This window comes from Pogoniulus pusillus, chromosome 5, assembly GCF_015220805.1.
Source record: "Pogoniulus pusillus isolate bPogPus1 chromosome 5, bPogPus1.pri, whole genome shotgun sequence".
In the NCBI taxonomy this organism is placed as follows: Eukaryota; Metazoa; Chordata; class Aves; order Piciformes; family Lybiidae; genus Pogoniulus; species Pogoniulus pusillus.
Window position 1 is genome coordinate 34,097,215 of NC_087268.1, and position 26,477 is coordinate 34,123,691.

Genomic DNA, 26,477 nt, shown 5'->3' on the forward strand with positions numbered 1-26,477 from the left:
TAGGGCTGGGTGATAGGTTGGACTGGATGATCTTGGAGGTCTCTTCTAACCTGGTTGATTCTATGAAGATCATCACTTTGCACACCTGGGTGCAGTAAGAGCTGAACTTTTTCTTCCTAGATAATGTTCCAGAAAGTGGGGAGAAAACCAAATAGCTTCTGAAGTTCAAGCACTATTGTAAATTTCAATTTGCAATAATTTATTTTTTAAAAAGTGACTTCACTGTGGACTGTGAGCATAGCCAGAGTTCTCTACAGGACTCTGTCCCTGTACGAGATACACCTTGCCACTTGGCTCAAGTACAAGTGCAGTCACAAACTCTTAAGACTGTTGTTGTAGCTCTATCTCAGCATACCAATGTCTCAGCTCCCACTGGTAAAACAAGTTGAGTTTAGTCCATATTCTGCATTTAGGAAGCCTAATCAGTGATAATATTAACTCACAAGCAAACAATTTCTTTTTTTATTTTCTCCACCTATCTTGATACTTTTTCTTAGGTCCAGCATTTCCCATGCATTTCATCTCAATTCCAAAGTCTATCCACCTACCACTACTTGAAAAAGAACAAGGAACCAGGAATCTCTGTTCTGAGGACTGTGCACCTTTTACAGTTTTTTTCCTCTTCTGTCTCTGAATTCCACAACATTTTGTCTATCAACAGCTCAGCTTCATCAGGATGTCCTGGCACTTCATGGACATAATCAAAGGTAGTTTTATGGGAAGAAGGGCTGTTGATCTAGAGCTTCTCCACCCATCTACAACCATCTCCTATATTCATAGCATCATAGAATCAACCATTCAGGGACAGAGTTCTAATTTCTAGGTTGTACATCCAGAAATATAACATCACAATTGTTTGGGTTGTAATGTAATCAGACTCATGCATTCTTACAGAATAGCTAAATTACTGAGGTTCCTCAGGGACTCGTGAAGGATTTGGGCATGTCTCCGTCTGGTTACAATTTCTTTGTTAGGTCTCTACCTAGGATGCTACATCCAGGTAACTCTGTGTTCATATGGATTTGATAGTTGAAGCACCTTCTGAAGCAGTCAGCATGTGCACATTTCAGGTGGAAGCCAGGTAGACTCCAGAAAGTCTAAGTATGATCCATTAAAATTGATCACGACAGAGTCACTGCCTCTTTTGCTTGGGATTACCATGCTTCATAAAGATTTATGAAGGCAACCAGGAAAAAAAACAACAGCCTGAGGAATACAAAAAAAGTTTCCTCCTAATAACAGGCTTCTGCATGGTTGTTACTATGGTTCAAGTGCTCCACAGTGTGCTGGCCATGTGCAATTTGTGCAGTGACCTGCCAACCCCATCCCCGTCAAACCTGACGTTTTTCATATCTTCATTTTATTTATATCATTATTATATATGGAGTGTATGGAATGAAATAAAAATAGCTTACTCATATAAATAAATATATAAATCACAATTTTTATATCTATAAAGATGCAATTATATATTTACATGTGTGTAAATCAAAATCTACATACTATTTCTCTCTTCCATGTTAACCATTGTTTCCCAAAAGGAAAGGCTAGCATTTTTTCAATAACAGCCTGGACAGTTCTTCACTTTTGAAAAAATATAACTATGACTGATAAATTGTTCCTCCTTATAAGATGATGTTAATTACCTAAGTAGACCAAGACTAATGTAGTTATTCATAAAAATAGTTGTGGCATTTCACTACCCATAACACGATTAGTTTTCTCCCCTTTATTAAACTGCTTCTTCACATTAATGCCATTAAAAGGATGTCCTAGGTTTACAACACACATACAAACACATGCTTTGACATATACTATCACAGTATCACCAAGGTTGGAAGAGACCTCACAGATCATCAAGTCCAACCCTTTACCACAGAGCTCAAGGCTAGACCATGGCACCAAGTGCCACGTCCAATCCTTCCTTGAACAGCCCCAGGGACGGCGACTCCACCACCTCCCCAGGCAGCCCATTCCAGTGTCCAATGACTCTCTCAGTGAAGAACTTTCTCCTCACCTCAAGCCTAAATTTCCCCTGACGTAGCTTGAGGCTGTGTCCTCTATGATTACAGGCAGTCCATGATTACTGTGCAAATGGTGCATCTTTCCAAATGCCCTTAGTACACTACCAGCTAAAGGGAAAGCAACAATAATTAGCATATAATGCTCTAATTGCTTGCAAACAAAGAAACATAGAAAATTACACATGCTCATGGGATCCATGGTGCCATGTGATTTTGCTCTCTGACTTCAAAGGGTTGCAGTAATTTTCATTCAAGATACCAAATACTAGAAATCTAGTTGTCTCCTCTTTTTGATGCTCCTTTTGAATTGGTTTGACTCTCATTCATTAAGAAACTGAAAGGGATAAAGTCGCTCTACACAGTATTTTGGTTTGGGTCATTAGCACCAGAGCTCACTTTACACAAATTCATGACACTAGGAACAGAAACAGTTCTGAAGGCAAGGCTCAAAAAAATCAGACTTCTCCACGTTAACAAACCACAGACAACTAAATAAAAGATTAAATGAGATTGCACAGCTGCTCTCAGTTCAAAAGCATGTTTTCCTTCCAACTCATTTCAACAACAGATTTTCTGTAGGCAGGAAAATGTTGCGCAGAAATAACAATTTTGTTAGTAGAAGCGATGGGGAAAAACAAACGAGGCTTTTAGTGATTACAGTTATAGAGTCTCTGTTGACAATTGCCCTACCTGCTAGGTATAGAATCATAGAATCACAGAATCATAGAATCAACAAGGTTGGAAGAGACCTCCAAGATCATCCAGGCCAACCTAGCACCCAGCCCTAGCCACTCAACTAGACCATGGCACTAAGTGCCTCATCCAGGCTTTTCTTCAACACCTCCAGGAATGGTGCCTCCACCACCTCCCCGGGCAGCCCATTCCAATGGCAAATCACTCTCTCTGTGAGGAACTTCCTCCTAACATACAGCCTATACACTCCCCAGCACAACTTGAGACTGTGTCCCCTTGTTCTATTGCTGGTTGCCTGGGAGAAGAGACCAACCCTCACCTGGCTACAACCCTTCAGGTAGTTATAGACATATGTAATTGTATTTGAAGATGTACTTTAAAATTGTCAAGTTCCACAACTATTTTGGAAATCATTTACCTCCCCCAATAAAGTATTTTTTTCCTTAGAGAATGCATGTAATGTCAGTTCACAGAAAAGATTTTTTGTAGAGTTATAAAAAAAATACTGTCATGCCACATATTACAGATTGCTTGACAGGCATAGTCTGTTTGACTAATGCATTCAGAAGACAAAAGAATTACTACTGATAACTGCAAACTAAACACTAACATTTTCCCATCTGTTTGTGCACTTAAATTCTACCCATCAGCTGGAAGGCATTTAAACAGGCAAATAAAATCACATTCAGTTTCAGTACTGAACAGTTCTGGTAACACTGTAGAAGTATTGTACATTTTCAATAGCATTTTTCAATGTAAAATCACAGTATCACAGTATCACAGTATCATCAGGGTTGGAAGAGACCTCATAGATCATCAAGTCCAACCCTTTACCACAGAGCTCAAGGCCAGACCATGGCACCAAGTGCCACGTCCAATCCTGCCTTGAACAGCCCCAGGGACGGCGACTCCACCACCTCCCCGGGCAGCCCATTCCAGTGTCCAATGACTCTCTCAGTGAAGAACTTTCTCCTCACCTCCAGCCTAAATCTCCCCTGGCGCAGCCTGAGGCTGTGTCCTCTCATTCTGGTGCTGGCTGCCTGAGAGAAGAGAGCAACCTCCTCCTGGCCACAACCACCCCTCAGGTAGTTGTAGACAGCAATAAGGTCCCCCCTGAGCCTCCTCTTCTCCAGGCTAAACAATCCCACACTAAGCACACACATAGGAGATGAAAAGTTACACTAACTCAGAAACACTCAACCTAAAACAAAAAAAACCTCAACCACATACATTTCTCAGGTTTCCACTGTTTCCATGTCCTAACACTACAACATTCAAGAAGATATAGGAACATTCTATTAATTAAAAATGCATGCAGATATGTGCTTGGATCTTAGTTGGTAAGTCAGCTTTCATTGTGGCTTCTCATATTCTGACTCCTAGAGTACATCACCAAGGTTTCACGGAATTTAAGGTGCTAATTTCAAAGCTAAACAAAGTCTAGTTTCCATCACTTCCTTTTACCTCAAAAAATAATTTTTATTTCCTCTTTTCTTAACACCTAAGTATCTCAAAACATGTGGAGTCACCCAAATAGTTTGATCAGAAATTGGAAAGAGAATTATTTTTGTTATATTAATTTCAGTTTCTTTACTTCCATACTTCATTCTGTATTTTTCCAACAACTTCCACTAGTTATTCTTAGCATAATTGAAATCTGTAGCTTAAATGCATGCCCAAATTTTGCCATACAATTTGAATACTAATTGCATCAGCCTTGATACCTCTGCTTTCTTCAAATTTAATCATGAATGGCTTAAAAATTATGAGGAAAGAGATCATAACAATATCCTTTCTCTTACTCTTGTTGGCTAGATGTGAGGTCAGGGATAGGATACTTTAGCTTAACCACAGTGTAGAGTAAACGAAGCTTTGGTCTGGGCTTTTGGTGTGATAATGCTTTCCATCATCAAGTTTCAACCATGCAGAGAACACATTCAAGTCCAGCAGTAGGGCTTCCTCCCATAGAGTCATGAGTTAAAACATCCATCTGCTGCACATAAGCATTACTGAAACACAAATTACAGAAGGCAGTCCAGTTCTCAGGATATGCACTGTCTTAATATAAATCAGTATATCAATATTCCACCTGACAAAAAATTGTCTTTCATTATAAAGATGAATACACACACACACACACACACACATGATTCTCATCTCCACAGCCAAGCATGGCAAAAATAAACCAGCACCTGTGTTTCTTCTTTTCTTAGTTTATGTAGGTATATCCAGGGTCAAAACGCTTGTTGCACAATTGGAGTGAGTTCTTCTCAGAAAGGAGACAAAAGGGAGGCACCGTGTATGAGGAGGGTGCTAAATGCATTATGAGGCTTTAGCATGCAAAAAGAAGCTTAATTGGGATAATCATAAGAATTTGAATGTCACAAAATTAAGTGTAGTAGTTGGAGGGATCCCGGGTCTCCCTTAACAAAACCATAGAGACAGGGGCCTATCCCAGGGAGATAGATGTGCTTGTCCCAGGATACTGTAATATTGTTATTCTATGCCATCTTCCAGTATCATAGCTTCAAAAGCAGTGCCTGACTGACACCCTTCCCTGCTTCCTGCCTTTCTTCCCTTCATTACTTCTCTCTGGGAACAGTGCATGCTCCTTATCTCACGGTTTGCTAGGAGATGGCTACTAGCTAGCAGGGAATTGAGCTGCATCATGCCCTTGCAGGCCCCAGCTGGGGAAGGCAGTTTCAGTCTACCCTCAGACCAACTGAGGGTAGAAGGGGTGGAGGATTCCAGAAGGCCTGTTTGGGCTTAATGAGTGTGCTAGTTTGAAGCAAGCTGGAATGTTTTGGTAACAGAACTAGATAACGGGCAGTGAAATGAAAAACAATTGATGTCAACTTCTCTCACAGTCTCGCTGAGAACTCTGGGAAGAAGAAAGACTTTTTCTCCATTTTGTTTCTTACTCTTGCTTTTGCCTTAGACCTGGTCACATCTCATTAACCCTGCTCCTATTAACCCTGCTCCCTAACCTCTTGGCTGCACCTCTCTTCTTCCTGAGAACTGGGGTAAGGTTGAGAGGGCCGGGGGGAGGTGTTGGGGTGGTTTGAGAGCCCCTCCTGGGGACTCAGGTTTCTGGGAGGGGAGTTGTGCTTTTGTATTGTTTATCCTTTGTATATTTTTGTATATAACTGTATATATTGTAAATAGCTGCTTGTAAATTCCGCTAGCTGTAAATAAATTGCTTCATCTATATTCCCAGGGTCCGTCTGAGTTAGCTGGGGCAAAGTCAAAAGTGTGGGGGGGTGGGGTAACCCCCAAACCATCACAATGAGTTTTGTACTTATTCTACCTGATTGCCTTTTGTATATACACTCTTGTAAACAGAGTTTATCTTTAAACTTCCAATCAGTGTGCGGTATCCTCATTCTCACTCCTGGAAAGGGGTAACAGTCGTTTCTGTCCTCCAGTCTCAGGTAGCGTGTGGCCTCAAACTGGGACACTGATATACTTCTAATTATCACAGTATCACAGTATCACCAAGGTTGGAAGAGGCCTCACAGATCATCAAGTCCAACCCTTCACCACAGAGCTCAAGGCTAGACCATGGCACCAAGTGCCACATCCAACCTTGCCTTGAACTGCCCCAGGGACGGCGACTCCACCACCTCCCCGGGCAGCCCATTCCAGTGTCCAATGACTCTCTCAGGGAAGAACTTTCTCCTCACCTCCAGCCTAAATTTCCCCTGGCACAGCCTGAGGCTGTGTCCTCTTGTTATGGTGCTGGCCACCTGAGAGAAGAGAGCAACCTCCTCCTGGCCACAACCACCCCTCAGGTAGTTGCAGACAGCAATAAGGTCACCCCTGAGCCTCCTCTTCTCCAGGCTAAACAATCCCAGCTCCCTCAGCCTCTCCTCGTAGGGCTGTGCTCAAGGCCTCTCACCAGCCTCGTCGCCCTTCTCTGGACACGCTCAAGCATCTCAATGTCCCTCCTAAACTGGGGGGCCCAGAACTAAACACAGTACTCAAGGTGTGGTCTAACCAGTGCAGAGTACAGGGGCAGAATGACCTCCCTGCTCCTGCTGACCACACCATTCCTGATGCAGGCCAGGATGCCACTGGCTCTCTTGGCCACCTGGGCACACTGCTGGCTCATGTTCAGGTGGGTATCAATCAGCACCCCCAGATCCCTCTCTGTTTGGCTGCTCTCCAGCCACTCCGACCCCAGCCTGTATCTCTGCATGGGGTTGTTGTGGCCAAAGTGCAGCACCCTGCACTTGGAGCTATTGAACCCCATCCCATTGGACTCTGTCCAGGCGGTCAAGGTCCCGCTGCAGAGCCCTTCTGCCCTCCAACTCAGTCACATCTGCCCCCAGCTTAGTGTCATCTGCAAACTTGCTGATGACTGACTCCGTGCCCTCATCCAGATCATCTATGAAGATGTTAAAGAGGATGGGGCCCAGCACTGATCCCTGAGGGACACCACTAGTGACTGGCCACCAGCTGGATGTGGCACCATTCACCACCACTCTTAATTCTCTTAATCAAAACATTATCTTTGAAAGTAAGAAAAATTGAGAATGAGTCTCAGGATATATTTTTCTCACTGTAATACAGTATTTATGCTGGAAGTTGAAGGAGACTAAAGAAGTGATTACGTAGGAATTATAGCAAAATCTACTTGCATGATATATCACAAAGAAAAGTTCTCTTTGCCTAGAACAGCATTCAGGTCTATTTTTAAGATACTGCAGCAAAAAAGCAAAAGATCCAAATGAGGTCAACAAAAAGGGTGACTGAAGTACAGGAGGGTGGGTATTTGACTTGATATTGCCAGCTCTCAAATTATTTGGCAACTAAAGGGAATTAGAAGGGAACCTTCAAAGAGCATTGGTGACTAAAGACAAATTTCCCCATCTGCTTGAGGCACATGGGACTTGCACACTCCCCAGGAGTAGCTGAGCTTATGGAAAAAAAATTAAATTGTTCAAGCACTGAATGCCTCTGATAACAGTACATAAGCAGAGTTTCTTTAATTGTGAGCATTAAAAATAATGATAGGCATACAGAGAAATGATCCTGTCCCTGTCTCATAATTCTACAACTGAAGGTCACTTTATATAAAGATTGATTTTTATTTTTAGAACAATTTTTCCTTCACATAGCAAGGACTGAGCCTTCAGAATGCCCATCAAAAAGCCTTTAATTCGGACACTATGGTTAGAGTTAAAAGCTACTTTACAACCATTAACAAAGCTTGTAATTACAGAAGGTCAACCAAGTCTTATATTTTAGAAAACAAAAAGATCACTCCCTGACATTAGTAGTAACTACCATTTGTGTACAACATTGGACAGTTAATAAGGCACAGTTTTGTTGAAGGTAAAACCAGGATAGGAAGCATCTTCTATCAACCATCGCACTAAGTACAGGGCGCAAACAGGAAAACAAGACAAGAAGAATTAATTTTTACTAGGTTCTGATTTTCCTTCTCCAGTCCATCTTGAGGTTGCACATGCACACACAACAACATATATACATAAGTTAAATATGCTTTAAATGGCACATGGAAATTAGTAAGACTACTTCAGGCATAACATTATTACCATTATACTAATGCGAAGAAGAAGTCTACATTAAGCATTCATTGCATTTAAGGAACTAACAGTATGAAACTGTTTACTCAGTTAATCTGGATTTTTTTTTTAATGAGACAGATTCATTGTGTTGATTGATAACATCAACATGTTTCCAGTGTGTATGGAAAGGACTGTATAGCAGCTTAATCTGCACTCAGGGAGACACTGTCCTGATGGTTAGTAATTAAATTTATGTACTCTACAAACAAGCCATCGTGTGCAATAACAAACTTATTTAGGAAGTTCAGTATGCCAGTCATCTTAATACAGAACTGGCTTCTTAAAGCATCAATGTCTAATTAATTAGAGGACTTAACAGACAAGCAGATTATCCTATTATTTTCTTGTGCCTGGGTATGGACGAAGTGCAGCACATATCAGAGAATCATAGAACTGTTAATGCTGGAAAAGGAGTCCAACCATTAACTTAACACTACCAAGTCCGCTACTAAACCATGTCCCTAAACACCACATCTACACATCCTTTAAAGACCCCTAGGGATAATGATTCAATCACTTTCCTGGACAGCCTGTTCCAGTACTTGACAACCCCTTCATTGTAGACATTTTTCCTAAAAAGTAGCAACTTGCTGTGGGAGACCCACCACTTGCCAAAGTTTCTCACATGAAAAGGAAAATATACACAATCCCACCAACACAAGCATAACCACAGCCAACACTTATACATTAACCAAACATAAGTTTCCAGGTTTATTCTCATAAAATCAATTAATGGATATATTGGAAATGTGTCAGAATTTTGCATAAAATTTAAAGGAATGTTTTTAAAATGCAATATTATGTAGCCCATCAAGGACACTAAGTCTTTTATGAGACACATTTTTTCACTCATGTTCAAACACTGCAAAATTAGTAGTAAATTATTAGCTGATAGGCACCTATTGCCTATCACTTTGCTCAGCAATGTTTGTCCATAGTTGTTTGCTTGTAATTTTCTAGTCCTCATACTAAAAGATGAGGTTTCCCAACTTCCAGTACCCCCTTGATTTTAATGAACAACCTTACATTGTTCTGAACTGAATTGTTTTCTTCTTCACACATAGACTACACCAATTATTCTAAATTTGGGAAGTCAATGTTTTTCTTTACCTTTGCTATTCTAATTGAGAAGTCTTGAAAAACATGTGCAAACATGAGCCTTCTACTGACCCTCATGTCACCTCATTTATTACTTCCACTAATGTCACACTGTTATAATTTACCTAAACCATCTGCTTTGAATACGTAAGCCAGTTTTTCCTGCAGCAGTTTTCTTTTCAATGACTTTGCACATCAATCTCCACAATGGCATCTCAAAATAAGTTGCCCTTGAATTTTTTGACAAATTGCATCACAGCTGCATTTTCCCTACTAGCTCACTCAGAAATTCAACAATTCATGAAGATTCATTTGACAGTTCTTTTTTGATAGGTTCATGTTCTCACGCCCTTCTAAATTATGCATTACAAACTATGCCATAATGATATTTCATTCTGGTATTTCTCAAATGGAATCACACAAAATATCTTGTAAGACTGATAGAGGAAGGTTCTGGTTTGGAGGTTTGTTGGTGTTTGGGGTTTTTTGAGCATTGTAGAACAATCTATTCAAATAAATAATACAGTATCAACTTACCTGAAAGAATATCCCTCTCTTCTTTTTTTTTTTTAACCTCCAGAAAAAGGCAGCTGACAAGATACCTCTAAAGTCTGAGAACCACATCTGCCATCCTTGTCATAGTTCTGTTCTACCAGAAATTTGGACATGCTGAAAAGTTCAGTCATTTTCTGTGAGATACTCTTTTTTTTGTAAACTTCAGGAAGAGGGTGATGGTTAGTCATCTCAAAAAAGAAGATACATGTTTCTGACTTGGTTGCTGTAAATAACATGATTAATCGTAGAAAGCAGTCAGGAGAGAAAAGGAACCGAAGAAGTCTCATCTGTTCTGAAATTTTCATAGTCTTTAGGAGTGCCTAAATAAAAGGGGAAATTTTTATTTAGTGCCTGACTAAAAGGGCAAAAACTTTCCTTGCTGTTTAATGGGAGGAGTGACATAGATCTGGTATATAAGTGCTTCCATAAGAGGAAATCCAGTCTACATATATGTACTGTGCCATAAGATGTAACTCATTGCTTCAAATCTTCAGTGATGTTTGCTACACATATGCCAACTGTATTTGCTGACAAATAATTGCATTTTAGAGTTTTTCACCATACTGCTTTCCATATATCATTTCAGCCAATGTGTCCCAAATACTTTGTGGCTTTTTGTTTTTCTGCCATTAAGAAGACTGAAAAGAGGCTTCTCAAGATTTATCAAGTTTAGTGAAATTGTATAAAATACTGTATTAGAGCATTGTACAATGTTAAACATCACTGATTAGACTGGCAGTGCTTTTATCTCATAATAATGAGATTAAAGAAAAAAAAGGGACTAAACCAGGAAAGGATGAAAGAGATCATGAATTCTGCAAGGGAAGAGGTAATTAAATTTAAAGCATCCAACTAATACTAGTACTAGAATCACATTTAGCTAATTGTGGCCATTTGAGCTGATTTTCTAGCTCAGACATAGGGGAGAGGTGAACATTCCAGGGATATGCCATATAATGGCAACAATGGATAAGTTAATATAATTTCATTGGAGCATCAAGAGCTTTATGCCTAGAAGCACAGCTTGTTCTTTCTCCCTTGCTTGCTTCTGTTGCTTGAGCTGCGCCTGCCTGCTATCTTTCCTGACTGCTGTTTTGGATGCTGCTGCTTTTGCTGCTTTGCCACTGCTTGACCCCTTCCCCATCTTCCTTAAGGTTATTGGTTTTTTTTTTTCTAGTATAGAACCATAGAATCATAGAATCAACCAGGTTGGAAGAGACCTCCAAGATCATCCAGTCCAACCTAGCACCCAGCCCTATCCAATCAACTAGACCATGGCACTAAGTGCCTCATCCAGGCTTTTCTTCAACACCTCCAGGGACGGTGACTCCACCACCTCCCTGGGCAGCCCATTCCAATGGCAAATCACTCTCTCTGGGAAGAACTTCCTCCTAACATCCAGCCTATACTTCCCCCAGCACAACTTGAGACTGTGTCCCCTTGTTCTGTTGCTGGTTGCCTGGGAGAGGAGGCCAATTCCCACCTGGCTACAATGTCCCTTCAGGTAGTTGTAGACAGTTTATTTCTCTTTATACTGTTATACTTACATAATAAGAAATACAATTTCATCTTTCCCTGACTTCAAAAAAAATAAGTATGTTGTGGTTGGTTTATTCTACCGGGGGAGGGATCCACCCTAACCCGGGACACTAACTGAATGCACTCTGGCTTTATCCTGTCTGCCAAAACACAGAGGTGCTGGTGCAAGACTTCTAAATATGCATTTCCAAAAGTCATATATGAAAACATAATTCTATTAGGTAGGCTTCATGAACTGAATGGCACTAGGACAGCTGATGGCACTTCACAGATGACATCCACTCATACTCAGAAAAAAAACACCTCAGGATGATATCCTGCCATCATCAATAGCCCAGCACTGCACCTAAGGCTCTGAGCTTTTGATGAAAGCCACAAAATGTTACATAGCACTTATTTATTCTGTGTTTCATAAAACAGTGGAACAGTTCAGATGGTCAAGCTTGAACCTGCATAATTGTATTCTGTTTAATGGCATATTCTCTGCAGTGTTCTTCTGTACTCTTTCCTTAATAAAGCATGTAATGACATTTTTGTAGAACCATTAAGTTTCAATACATACAAAGCTAAATTTCTGTAATGACTTCATTTTCCTAATTGCTTCATTTGCACTGAAAAAACAAAGCAGCACTTCACTACTCTGATAAGTGAAAAGATTAAAAATAAACCTGACAATTTATAATTTACAAGTTTAAATTATTCTTTATCACGCTAAGATGAGGACAAACACAGGCAAGTATATAGAATCTCTACCCTTTCAAGACAACCACATATACCTTTGGAGGACACAACAATACAGATTCAACAGTACTGCTCTCACAGAAATTAGATTTTTGCTTTAGCATTCATTCTGTAAAGTGACAAAACCTGCCTCCATTCGCATGTCTAGTACACAACTTCACCAGATCCTCCAATGCAAGGCCTGAAAGGCATGGCACACCTGAAGCAAAACCACTACCTAGCCCTGCAGGGCTTTACACAGTACTTTTTTAGTACCTTAGTCTCCAGATGGAGATTGCGAAACCCACCTTTCATCCCAACTTCTCCCTAGAAAGCTCCACAGCCCACATAGTCTGTTACATGCTTTTGGTTTTTGTGTCCTAGAAGACTCCTTATCACCTGGGAACACCATCTTTGCACCAGTATCCTTCTAAATAACTCTGGTGACAATTTGAGAGCCTAAGAAAACCACAACAAACACAGAATTTTCTAGATAACACAAAAATCTTAATCTCTTACGTTTCAGGCCTCCTCACAGCAGCCAAGGCCGCCCACACAAATGCCACCCAACACTCCTGGTGGGATGCAAAGGAAAATCAGGAGAAAAAAACCCTGTGAGTTGAGGTAAGCAGAGACTAATAGAGGTAACAGACACCAGGGAGAACAATAGCACCAATGACATAAGATATCCAGTGAGTGGCACAAAACGCAGTGCTGTGCACAATGGTCTGGCCCATCCGCCCCTATGCACAGACTCACCTGCTCAAAGCACTCACTTGCTGCAGTCAGCCCTTCCGTTACATAGTGGGCATGAGGCAATAGAGTAGCAAATAATCCTTGGCTAATTCAGCTACCTGACTTGACTGTGCCCCACCCTCCCATCATCTTGTGAAAGGAGAAAAAATTAAGACAAAACTTAGTCTTATCTTAGCTGAATGCAGGACACAACCACAAGGACTCGTGGGCAGAGGCCAATGGGATGAGATTTAACAAGGGCAAGTGCAGGGTTATGCACTTTGGCCACAACAATCCCAAGCAGCACTACAGGCTGGGGACTGAGTGGCTGGAGAGCAGCCAGGAGGAAAGGGACCTGGGGGTACTGATAGATGGTTAAAGATGAGGCAGCAGTGTGCCCAGGTGGCCAAGAGAGCCAATGGCATCCTGGCCTGCATCAGGAACAGTGTGGCCAGTAGGACAAGGGAGGTTATTCTTCCCCTGTACTCAGCACTGGTCAGGCCACACCTTGAGTCCTGTGTCCAGTTCTGGGCCCCTCAATTCAAGAGAGATGTTGAGGTGCTGGAACACGTCCAGAGAAGGGCAACAAAGCTGGTGAAAGGCCTGGAGCACAAACCCTATGAGGAGAGGCTGAGGGAGCTGGGGTTGTTTAGCCTGGAGAAGAGGAGGCTCAGGGGGGACCTCATTGCTGTCTACAAAGACCTGAAGGGACATTGTAGCCAGGTGGGGGGTGGCCTCTTCTCCCAGGCAACCAGCAACAGAACAAGGGGACACAGTCTCAAGTTGTGCCGGGGGAAGTATAGGTTGGATGTTAGGAAGAAGTTCTTCACAGAGAGAGTGATTGGCATTGGAATGGGCTGCCCAGGGAGGTGGTGGAGGCACCGTCCCTGAAGGACTTCAAGAAAAGCCTGGATGAGGCACTTAGTGCCATGGTCTAGTTGACTGGCTAGGGCTGGGTGATAGGTTGGACTGGATGATCTTGGAGGTCTCTTCCAACCTGGTTGATTCTATGGTTCTATGACTTGAAGGGGTATGCTGCAGCCCTACACTTTGAGCAACAGCCCAAGCTTCAAAAAGTGCAAAGTAGGAATAGATACAGTTGATAAAGGTAAGAGAAAGCTATGTGTCTTAGAAGAGAATAATAGAAACCAAGTTCTAAGCTGGAACCCCAGAACAGGGATGGATTAAACTTTTTACATTTCCTCAGCACACACATTTTGGCTAAAATGTTTATCCAGTATTTCTTGATACCTTTTCACTATCTTCTAACAAAAACTCTTGCAAGTGTAGTCTGGCTCTCTGTGAGAAGCTGGACCTGAAGTCACTCGATAGGTTCCAAAATTACATCAAATGCATCTAGATGAAAAATACATCATGAACAAAATCCTGATTTCAACTTCAGCCCACTAAAGTTGACACTCACAAATTCAACTATAATAGTTGGGTCTGACATTTCTAAAACTAACTCAAATATTACAGAAACATTTAGAGATAGATTCTGAATTTTACACGTAAACAAATCCTCTATGACCCAGGTTGAGGCTATAGGGTAAAAAAAAAAAATTTCCTGGGACCAGAAGATTGTTATTCAATCCCATAATTCTGCTATCTCTTTACAGACTGACAACAAGGTCAGTTCATTCTCCTTTCCTCCTCCTCCTGCCCTGAGTGTGTGGCGGGAGCCAATTTATTGGGAACATGTAAGCAGTAGGCCTCTTGGATGGCGGAGGTGTTGCGGGGGGAGGATTGGAGCACTGAGGAATGTAGATTTAGTTTCTTGGGAATGGGGGAAACTTCAAGGGGATTTGCCATGGTAATTGCTTTGTAATGTCTATCACTGTATTCTCTCTCTCCAAATAGGATTCTGTATTTTCTCTCCAATTTGATTTGAGAGTTTAATCTCTGTTGGGCTCTCTTTAAAAAACCCACAACACTCTACTACTAGCCTGTCTACAGTGAGAGGTCTATACTGTGGCACTATCATTTCTGCAAAAAAATTATCCCCTGAACTGAGGAAATACTGAGTAATAATATATTCTGGTCTTCTCTTAGAATCATATAGAATCACAGAATCAACCAGGTTGGAAGAGACCTCCAAGATCATCCAGTCCAACCTAGCACCCAACCATAGCCAGTCATCTTCAAAGGAAACATCATATTTCAGTCTTACTGAAAAGTACCTGATGTTCCCTCTATCCCTCCTATTTGATTTTTAATATTCCATTAATGTCATGCCATATGGTTTATTCTCAAGAAATAAACAATGTTGCAGAGGTGCATCTGCAAATCTGCATTTCACATGCAGTAGATAGCGTTAGAGTTCAAATACTAACACTGCTAATCTAGTATTGGTGACTGCAAATGTAACAAATTATTACAGTGTAATTGCCTTTTTGGCATTCCTCAGCATAAATTTTCCTAAGTTCTTTAAAAGAGGAGAGACAGAAAAATATACTCAGCGTCATGAGTTTTTTTAAAAAACAATTCTAGTTTTAGCCTTCTATGTTAGAAATTAATTTTGTGCTTCAGTTCTAAGTTTCAGAAAGCACATGAGGAAACACATTTAAATGGTTGGCAGATACCAGGTGCATTTCCCTTTTCTAATAAGGTAAGTAAAATAAATATATTAAGAATGTCTTTCTACTCCTTAATATCTACCTGTAAAAATTCCTGAGGATATAGTACTACTTTCTGCCATTCTACTTAATTAACCGCTATTTTTATTACAGTAATGTCTTCAGGTCTACAAAAGAATAAATCTCCACAGTGCAAAGTACTATACAAATACTAGAAAACTGTCTCCACCTTCTTATGTCCATTGGAGACATCATGTTCAGGTTTCCTGCTGAAAAGTGTTTCCTGGTGATGGTAAAATAAAGTGAATTACACTATTAAAATGTATTCTGATCAGCTTTCCTTTCCTTTGCTGCTCCCAACCTTAGGCTACTCAATATCAAAATATTGCATGACCATTTAGGAGTGGGGAGGAAGGAAAAGAATGACCCTCAAAACCAAAGATACAGTAAAAGAAAAACCTGCAACTATCAGCTTGTTATGTGCGAGCCAAGCAGGACAGTTCAATGATGAATGATACACTCTGAAATTAAAGGATAACAGGAAGTCATCAAGACTGCAGTTCATTATGCAATCACAGTTATCTTGAGAAAAGGAACTGAACATATGAGCTCAATATGATTGCAAACCTTTTAATATCTGGGGTTGTTCAGTCTGGAGAAGAGGAGACTCAAGGGGGACCTTATCACACTTTGCAACTATCTGAAGGGAAGTTGTAGTAAGGTGGGTGTCAGGCTCTGTTCCCAGGGACCTTATGACAGGACAAGAGTGCATGGCCTGAAGCTGTGCTAAGGGAGGGTTAGGTTGAATGTTAGGAAGCAGTTCCTGATACAAAGGGGAATTAGACACTGGAATGGACTGCCCAGTGAGGTGGTGGAGTTGCCATCCCTGGAGGTGTTGAAGGAAAGCTTGGATGTGGCACTTAATGCCATGGTCTGGTCGATGTGGTGGTGTTAGGTCATATGCTGGGCTTGATGATCTCAGAGATCTATTCCAGCCTCAGGAGTTCTGTGATTCTGTGACACTATGTTTCAAAAATAGAGAAAACAGTGGGTCAAGATCCATCCAAGTATCTCATGGAATTGCAGAGACATTACTTGAAATTTGGCCAGTTATATTCTTTTCATTTAATTTTCAAGTGCTTTGGTGTGGAGGAACAGAAGGGAGGAGACAAGGCAGCTGAAAAACTTGACCTCCTTTGCCTTTTTAATGATCCAGTGCTGATTCTTAGAGCAGAGAATTTGTAATAAATAATACTCTTGAAGAAAAACTGAAAAACTATGGGAAAAAGAAAAAGCAAAGTTCTACAAAGAGATATTTTTATCTATAATATAGCATACTGCTAAGTAGCTAAAGTTAATTTACTAAATTGCAATAGTATTAGTACTAGTACAGGAAACAGTAGTTTGAATAGTATGCAAGTGAAGGCTAATGACTCTCAGGTATCATTTAAAAGTATGTATATTGTGGAGGAGTAATTAGACTGAAAATTATGGGTACCAGTTTAAAGTTACAGTCATGTAAGTGATAGAGTGGACTAAACACTTCGGCTAACGAGGCACAAACAGTATCCAAGCACTGGCACTTGGAGGTTCTGTAACACAGGCAGCATTTTCAATAGGACAAAGCACTGGGAATATTAAGTTACAAATCTTTGCTTGCATTTCAACTCAGTATAAAAACAAGAAGTGGAAATTAATGTGTATTATTATTGCAGCACTGTGCTGCTTGTACGTCTCTGCTTGCTGCGGGAACCGTGGCAAAAAGCCTATAGGCCAGTGTGATCAGAGGCCTGCCACGAAGCACTCCAGACGATTCCATGGGAATCATGCCAGAGACACTTCATTACATACAGCCTGGGTATATATGCACTCAGCCTGTAGAGCACACACCTACACATTAGCATAATTAGCCAAGGACAACCCACTACATCTGCATAACCCATGCCTTGTTTTCCTCATTAACGAGGTGTCCATTATCTATCCCTTCTGAGATAAAGGTGGCGCAGCTGGTGGGAGCCAAGGTTTGTTATTAGTCTGATCTTCCTGTTGTTATTCTCTTCACATCCTTTCCCACAACTCTTCTGCACCTGCATTCCCACATATTATAATGCTGCAATGTGTCCAGACATGACAAAAAAGGAACACACCCTGACCAGGCAGACCTATCTGTTAGTGTGTCCAGTTCCAAGTCTTCAAAAGGCATGAGGCGAAACAGGTGAGATACTTCTAAGAAATCTAGTTGCTTTTTACACTCTCTTGGAGATTTCATGTGGGCACAAATGAATACAAGCCCACACATCTTTGTTCTCAAATGAAAGGCACTTCTAGATTCTCCTCAAGCTGCTACAGGAGCCTCCATACAACATCCACAGAAACAGCAACACATCCCACAGGGAATACACTCAACATCAATGTGGGACAGGAAATGACTGATGAATCTGACCTTTACCACCTCATTTGCAGGTATGGCAACCAGACCTCTGTGGATTACCTTTGATCTCCACATTTGCTTATGCGCTAGAAGCTGCCTCAGGGGCAAATTCTTCATTGGCTGATTATTTAGCAGACACGGGATATATTTCATGCCTGCACTATCCAATGTGCCCTTGCGCTGGCATCTCCAAAAGTCACAAAATATGTCCCTGGAAGGGGGCTTAGCTGGCCAAGAAGGACCACAGCATCCTGGCCTGTACCAAAAACAGTGCAGCCAGCAGGAGTAGGGAAGTGATTGTGCCCCTGTACTTGGCACTGGTGAGGCTGCACTTCGAATATCATTTTCAAGTTTTGGACCCCTCACTATGTGAAGGACATTGAGTTCCTGGAGCATGTCCAAAGAATGGCAACCAAACTGGTGAAGTGTCTGGAGAACAAGTGTTATAAGGAGCAGCTGAGTTGAGGAGAATGAGATTGTTTAGTCTGGAGAAGAAGTGGCTGGGGGAGACCTTGTTGCTCACTAAAACTATACGAAAGGTGGCTGTAGCGAGACTGAGGTTGGTCTCTCATCCCTAGTAACAAATAATAGGATGTGTCCTGCTTTTAAGAGGGACAGATTGCTCTTTTGCCTCTTTCACAAGGGGCAAAAGAAGACTGTTCAAACACAGAACTGGAGAATCTGAAAATGGACAGGAAATTCATATACCACAATGATACAGTTCTATAGTGGTGAGCATAGCAAAGCGTAATAAAATACAAGGAAATGCACAGTCTGGGCTTACAGAGAAGCACATTAAACCAAGGTCTCAGACTAAAACCAAAACTTCAGGCCTTAATGCTCCCCTACCGCTCACCATGTCTCTCTACCCCGACACCAAAAGCCATTGCGACACAGCACAAAATTCAGCTTGGCAACTCCAAACCAAATTAAGCCACTCTGGGCCTAACTGGAGGCATTGCCAAGGCTGGCCAGACCTTATCTCCTCCACACAAGATAATCACAGAATCAACCAGATTGGAAGAGACCTCCAAGATCATCCAGGCCGACCTAGCACCCAGCCCTAGCCAGTCAACTGTACCGTGGCACTAAGTGCCTCAGCCAGTCTTTTTTTGAACACCTCCAGGGACAGTGACTCCACCACCTCCTTGGGTAAATTCCAGTGCCAATCACTCTCTCCTAACATCCAGCCTATACTTCCCCTGGCACAACTTGAGACTGTGTCCCCTTGTTCTATTGCTGGTTGCCTGGGAGAAGAGGCCACCCCCCACCTGGCTACAATGTTCCTTCAGGTAGTTGTAGACAGCAATGAAGTCACCTCTGAGCCTCCACTTCTCCAGGCTAAACAACACCAGCTCCCTCAGCATCTCCTCATAGGCCTTGTGTTCCAGGCCCCTCACCAGCTTTGTTGCTCTTCTCTGGACACATTCCAGTATCTCAACATCTCTCTTGAATTGAGTAGTCCAGACCTGGACACAGTGCTCAAGGTGTGGCCTGACCGGTGTTGAGTACAGGGGAAGTACCTCCCTTGTCCTACTGTCCTGATACATAACCTGCTTGTCCTTCCCAGGAGGAGAGAGAAAGGGAAAAAAGGGGAGAATCTGACTTTTTAGCCAAATTTATAGGAATGCAGAACTTACGTGTATGAAATACAAAGATCACACTTTCCAGTACACCTCCTGGTCCTTTCTAGCTTCTGGAGGTCTGTAACTGTGATGTTCTTAAAGGCACATAGGCTCTCCTGGCCACAGGATGAGAGGAAATGGCCTCATGTTGCACCAGGGGAGATTCAGATTGGATATTAGAAAAAAAAAGGTTTTCACTGAAAGAGTGGAATAGGCTCCCCAGAAGGGTGGTTGAATTCCCATCCCTGAAAGTGTTTAAAAGACATGGAGGTGTAGTGCTAAGGGACGTGGATCAGCACCAGGGTTGGCAGAGTTAGACAATGATTGGACTCTATGATCTTAGAGGTCTTTTACAACAGAAACCATTCCATGATTTTATGATTCTAGCCTTCTAAGATATATTGTTTATCCTTATTTTTCTATCTTCCCTTCAGGAAACGTTTTGAAGTCCTCAATAATAAAACCTTCATTGGCCTCTGTAACAGTTTCTCAAGAATCAGAACTAAGAGGGCTCAATTAAGGGACTATGCTGCTACCTTTAACTTCACATTTTAAAAACAGATAAGGCATTTTCTATGTTGTAAAGTCAATTCAGAAGAAATATTTATCTTGAAGTAATGCATGAGAGTACATGAAGTGTTAGTTTCTCTTCCAGCTAAAAGCTGTGGCATAAATAGAGACTTCCCATAGCTCATATTAGTATTATTCAGGCTCATGCTACATATTGGACATGGTTCATGAAACACTGACCTCGAGGCAAAGAAATCCTCAACATCAGATGCTTACACAAAGACAGTTCAGAGTTGTGAAAAATACTTCCCTCCAATCTCAATTTCAATCTTCACTTTGTCAAATGTTATTAGAGACGGCATTAATGTCATGGTTCAAAAAGTATTGCTTACCTAAGAATATTTCCCTTTCTCTGCCACAATACTCTTATTTATTATTCCCAGTCTAGAAGAGAGAGCTTAAAGGAAATTCTTCCTTTAAAAGTGCTGTCCATCTAAAATTTGGGGAAATTTATCAAAAGCTGTTATAAATAATAAGCAAAATTCAAATGCTACCTACAAAAGTCCATATGGATATGCTCCTGCTTATTGAAACATCAGATAACCTATTTATCTCATTTTATCAGGAGATATTTAGAATGTTCAGAAGCAGACAGATTGGAATAAATAAGGACTAAATCAAACAACATTCACAGAATCAAACAGGTTGGAAGAGACCTCCAAAATCATCCAGTCCAACCTATCATGCAGCCTTATCCAATCAACTAGACCACGGCACATTCCAAGCATGACAAAGGCTGTATCTTCACTGTAAGATCAAATGGAACTGGGAAAACCCTAGGCACTGCAGCCAGGCAGCATGAAAGAGACCTTGATTAGTTCAATAAGGACTCTTATCCTTTACAACATGGTAACTGCCCCCTACGGCTTTCCTGCTTCAAAACCATGCTGGGGATTTGTCTGGAAGGAATCTAGATAGCACATACCTAAGTGGTGCCAAAGCACATTCCAGCAATTTGCTAGTAAAGACAACTGCAATTCAGCACATAGGAATGTCCTAGATCTCTCTTTTTGTTTTTTTACAACAGGTGTAGTTGCAGCAGCTGTCAGAATCTTATGAAATTACCAGAGAAGATTTGGTACAGATCAACGTTAAAATCAAAGTTACAGACTGAAAGAAAAAAGCACAGGATGGAGTGAAAGTAATTTCAGGTCCCAAACAAAGGTTTTGGTAAAGCCCATTACATGCCAGTTACAGAAGGCCAAATAGTAGCCACAGTATTTCTTTCACATGCAAGGCATTACATTACAGTTGGCATAGTCATTGACTCAAAATTAGGCTACTATAACTCACTATGCTCATGAAAATGTTAAGATTATCCCCTCTACCAAAACCTGTTTGCTTGTGGTGCCACCTTAGTTGATTACAGCACACTCATGATTGCTTTGACTTATGACATTCCAAATACAATGTCTCTTATGTTATTTTAAAACTCTACTACAACCAAAAATCCCTTTTGATTCATTAGTTACCATAGCAACTTAAAAGCACAACACATATACGAAGAATGCAGTATTGGGGGGCAAAAGTCTCTCCATTTGGAAATTCCTTCCATTTTGGTATGCTGAAAATAGAGTCTATGGAGGAAATCCTTCAAGAGTTACTGCTTCTGATTTCAAATAATGGTTAAAACTTAGGAATTCAGAACTGAGATGAAAGGAAGGTAGATATCATTTAATTTTAGACTGAATAAAAGCTTTTCTTTTAAATTTGTTTTGCAATTTAACACAGGATATTCTTTACCCTGTTTTCTATGAAATAAAGCATATGTGCTAGAAGGGAGAATATCTGCATATGTCAGAAAGAGTTGACACATAACCCAAGCCTGAAACAATAGGTTTAAAGTATAAAATATCGTATTAATTTCTGTGGATGCTACTTAACCTGCTGAACATGCTTTAGCATTAGAAATTAAGCATCAAAGCATTTCTAAGAAAATAACTATCCAACAGCCTAGTGAAACACTCCTCTGGGAGAAAACAGACATTGATCTGATTTTTCTTTAGAAGAGGAGATATTTGGACTCAAACCCTCAGAAGTGTGAGAGGGCTCTAGTCACTATCACCCTGGTTAAAAGTCCCCCTTTACATACCTGACCCAGTGTAGGCATACAGATCCAGAACAGTGTGTACAGATATTAACTTCGAGCAGAGATATATTTTCCTAGAAAGTGACTATTTTGAAGGACAAAATGTAAGCTACACTCTTTAATATTTCCTCCTGTCCAGCTACACAGCTGCCCACAAAACCTGTTTCTGGAAAAAGAACCAGTAAAGAGAGACACGGATTTCTTGGACTGCATGGCCAACCAATGTCTTATTTCATTTAATCTGTAACATTGAAATAAGTACATTAAAAATGCTGATCTATTTGCAATGGCCTACTAAAACCACAAAATTAAAGAAAAATACAAACAGATTAAAATTCAGTCAGACTTGCACTAGTAAATCCTGGTGTAAAACTAAAGGTTGTGATCCTAGGAATGGAAGCACAACATGAACAAAACTGTTCTCTGTAAAGCCTGAATGCCGTATCTATTACTGTACTGGGTAAATTCTCCTTCAAAAAGTCAAAGTTGTTTAGATAAACATTAAATTTGTCTCATTTTGACAATGTCCACAAACGCTTCTTTACAAATACTAAATGTAATTGAGAGAATACTTGGTTTCAAGAAGGAGGTTTTGATAAGATTGTCTGTGAACTCAACCCTGTGACAAGGAGAACAGAGAAGAAATTATCCAAATATCCCATCTGGGACTGAATGCTTTTCAGAGATATAAGCTTCTGACCACAGGGAAGAGATAGGAGAGCCTTGACACTGATGTTTATACATAATATCTAGGATTAAAAAGCTTCACTATATGCCTTCTAAAAATCTTGAGCATCAAAACAATGTCAAAAAACAAACCCACAATACATACTTCCACTGATATGGTTAGTAGTAATCTATTGTGTTCATACATCAGTTTCAGACCTTCTGGTGTCACATTCTGTTTCCTTTTCAAGCACTCAACATACTGTATTGTTTTACTTACTAGTAGCAGTAGCAGGACAATATCAGGATTATCACACACACAGGCTACATGCATAGACGTCCAAAAATCCTCATCTTGATGATTTACATTTACTCCTCTGTCAATTAGAATTTCAGCAGCAAATGCATTATCATAGCGAGCACACTAGAAGAAAGAAAAGCAGATTAAGGATGGTGTTTTACTTGGTGTGCAACTGAATGCATTACATACAATTTTTGCTCCATTTAACATTTAAATTGAGCAGATGATGAGCTGTAGTTAAACTGCTGTGCTTGTAAGGAACGCCAGCTGATGAATCTATAGAAATAGTTTTGTGAAGAGTACAAGTTCCCTGTGTGTGATTCACAGAATCCCTTATTGCCTGTGAAAAAGCAGTGTGAAATCTGCTGAAATCTTTACTGAAGATGAGGCTTTCTTTCAGCTCAACACTGTAATTCCAAATCGGTGCACAGGCATCAGTGCATGATGATCACATCAGGAGTAGTGGCATCGAAATAAATGTACATCCAGATGTACATATGTCCACATGTACATGGGCTTCTGCCTTTTATGCATAGCAGTATAAAGCAAAAAGCATTCATAGCAACAATACATGTCTCTCTATATCCACTCCTACTTCCAGTCCACTAACTACCCTGATTCCTGGGAATTTCTCTCTGACACATAAATAATCTGCACACTAAAGGTGTGTTATGGGTGGGCAAGGGGGGTTACACATGCATGTGTTGGTATAGTTCTAGTTTTGATGATAGAGGCCACTATGTTGACAGAAAAGAAGCTGGCTTAGACTTGTTTTGATGTAACTCCTCAGTCACATCTGACTTTTTAAGGATGTGCTTACAGATAATACTTCAAAAGACAATCAGAGCATTTAAGTTACCATCTCAGTAACTTTAGAGAATGTCTTCTTTCCCCACTGAAGAGATGCTAGAGGGAGACTAATTTTCTGTATTAGATACTTAGATGTCTTGAATATAATTATTAATATCTCTGCCCCTTCCAAGATTTAAAGCTGTCCCATAAAATACACATACACACTGCAAGTATAAATACAACTGAATCTGCATATAATTTGCAAGTGAGAGTTAAATAATTATGTTGCTATATCTGTATCATATGTGGAATCACACCATGGCATCCAGTTTTCTGGTCTGTATTAATTTGGCATGGAAGCCAGGCCACTGAGGGTAAAAAAAGGAAGAAGGAAAAGTGCTTAACTGGATTCCACTGGAAGTCAAAAAATAGCTGAGATATTCAACTGAATGTAGGAACCGTGTGTGCTATATGATCATAAGCATGGGTAACTCAGAGGATGAATATCCTGCCTAAAAAGCAGTCTTCATTTGAATGATATCCAAATGTACTGACAAATCACAGACCAGAAATTAAGTTCTGATGTATTTCCTTTAGCTTGTAACTTATCTGAGAGCTCTAGAAATGGAGTTTTGTTTTGCTGCATTGGTATCATTCACTGTATCGGTAGCCTTACTCATATTGAGCTGTTCAGCGTTCAAATTCTAACAAATCAGAAATACAGATCAATATAATCTCATACCAATCACAACTTCGAGGCATTGTTATGCAAAGAAATTTCTAAAAAATGTCCATACAAAATAAATGACAGATATAACTGAGCCATTTTCTGTATTAATAATAGATACAGAGTTAGGGATTAGTTACCAGTTTGAAAACAGCCTAGATTTGTAGCAGCAATTTAATTGCTGCTGATTCTTGGTTCTTGTTCAATGGATTTTGTGAAGCAATTGGACAGTCTCGAAGTTCAAGGAGAAAACTAGCACTCATATATTTGTTACTAGCATGGTTTGGGTGAGTGTCAGCATGAATCAGTATGACCTTACACGCTGCTCACTGAATGGGCAACTCAGGCAAATGCTCTCTTTCGGTACTTCTGCTCTGTTGAGTCTAAAGAGAGTTCAATGGACACTTCTGACACTCCCAGGAGATTTGGGCATGCTGGGGTACTGTCTACAGAGATAGCAAAAGAATCCTTATGAACTGTAACATCTGATTTTATTTTTTTAATATATCATATTTTGGAAGCTAACAGAAATGGAAATAGAAAAAATATTAAATCATTAATCATATTTTAAGCAAAACGTGAAAACAAATATATTTTCCATTTATCCTGGGATAAATCCATGTATCCTACAACTGGAAAGAATAAACACTAATCAGGTTCTCCTTCGGAGAAAACAGTCTGTGTAGAATTAGAGTGGTAAAAATAGTAGATCTGAGTAGATTTTTTTAAATTACTACTTTAAGCTCTTGCAGGAAAATAAATGTGGCTTATCTATTTCCCTGTATCATGACTCTCCTGACTATGCTACTCCCAAACTGGAGTCAAACTCAAGTTTGGTACCAAGTTTGTCCCTGTCTCCAAAAAGAAAAGCAGTTTGGTTTTTGTTGGGTTTTTTTTGGTAGATGAACTACTGAGTATTTCTAAGTAACTCTGTCTGAACTAAGGCAGTAGGTTACATGCAGTTCTCCATTGCAAATTTCTTACTACAGGAAATTTTCATTCCTTTTGAAGCAGGTTGTGCCTGTGAAGCAGCAGGCACTAGTGAAAAGGTACTGAATGTGACAGTGAATCGGGGCATAATGCAGATGCTTGAAAAATGTCAGAAGGCACAGTTCAACTGCAGTTTAAAAACTTGCATGATTTGAACTAGGCAAAACAACATGAAACCCCTAAAGACTGATCTTTTGTTCTTCTATTTTAAAATGACAGCAAGGAAGATGTCACATCAGCCATGCTGGGCTTTCAGTACAGGGTAAGATTGAGATGCCTCAGTTTTAAGAATCCCAGAGGTAACATCTTATATTTTTAAAGAGTCATTGAGCACCTTTGCAGCAGGTATACAGTTGGAGGAAAGAAAACTGAGCTTCTTTTTTTTTTCTGTCTCAGCTCATTACTACATCCTCTCCTTACGTAAGCCTCTGTTTTCTAAAGTCTTTGGTAAAGAGCATGGCCATGGGAAGATGGAAAGCACAGTTGAATTACACAAGGGAAACACTATATCTTGCAAGAGCATGGTTGCAGACTTGCTGGACTCCACTGATAACACAGAGTTGGGGTTTTTTTAAGAAATCACCCTGCTTTCTGTACCTACTGTAAGAAACTGAACCCAACTGCTCTAAAATAAAACACTCCTCCAGCAGACTTTTCACAAGATCTGTTATGCTCTTGTGTTTGAGAAGTCACATTTATTTTAGCAGCACTGTGCAATGAAATTGGATCCAAATATCTTTAAATAGTTTCAT

At 40.4% G+C, this 26,477-nt stretch overlaps 1 protein-coding gene across 4 annotated transcripts in view; it reads right to left on the minus strand.

Annotated features, from left to right (window-relative positions):
* MYO16 (myosin XVI) overlaps positions 1-26,477 on the minus strand; it is a 438,909-nt gene that overhangs the window by 252,570 nt on the left and 159,862 nt on the right. For all 4 annotated transcript variants that reach the window (XM_064143768.1, XM_064143767.1, XM_064143769.1 and 1 more), the window contains one exon: positions 23,196-23,339. In XM_064143768.1, the coding sequence (XP_063999838.1) occupies positions 23,196-23,339 (144 nt within the window). The remainder of the gene's footprint in view (positions 1-23,195; positions 23,340-26,477) is intronic.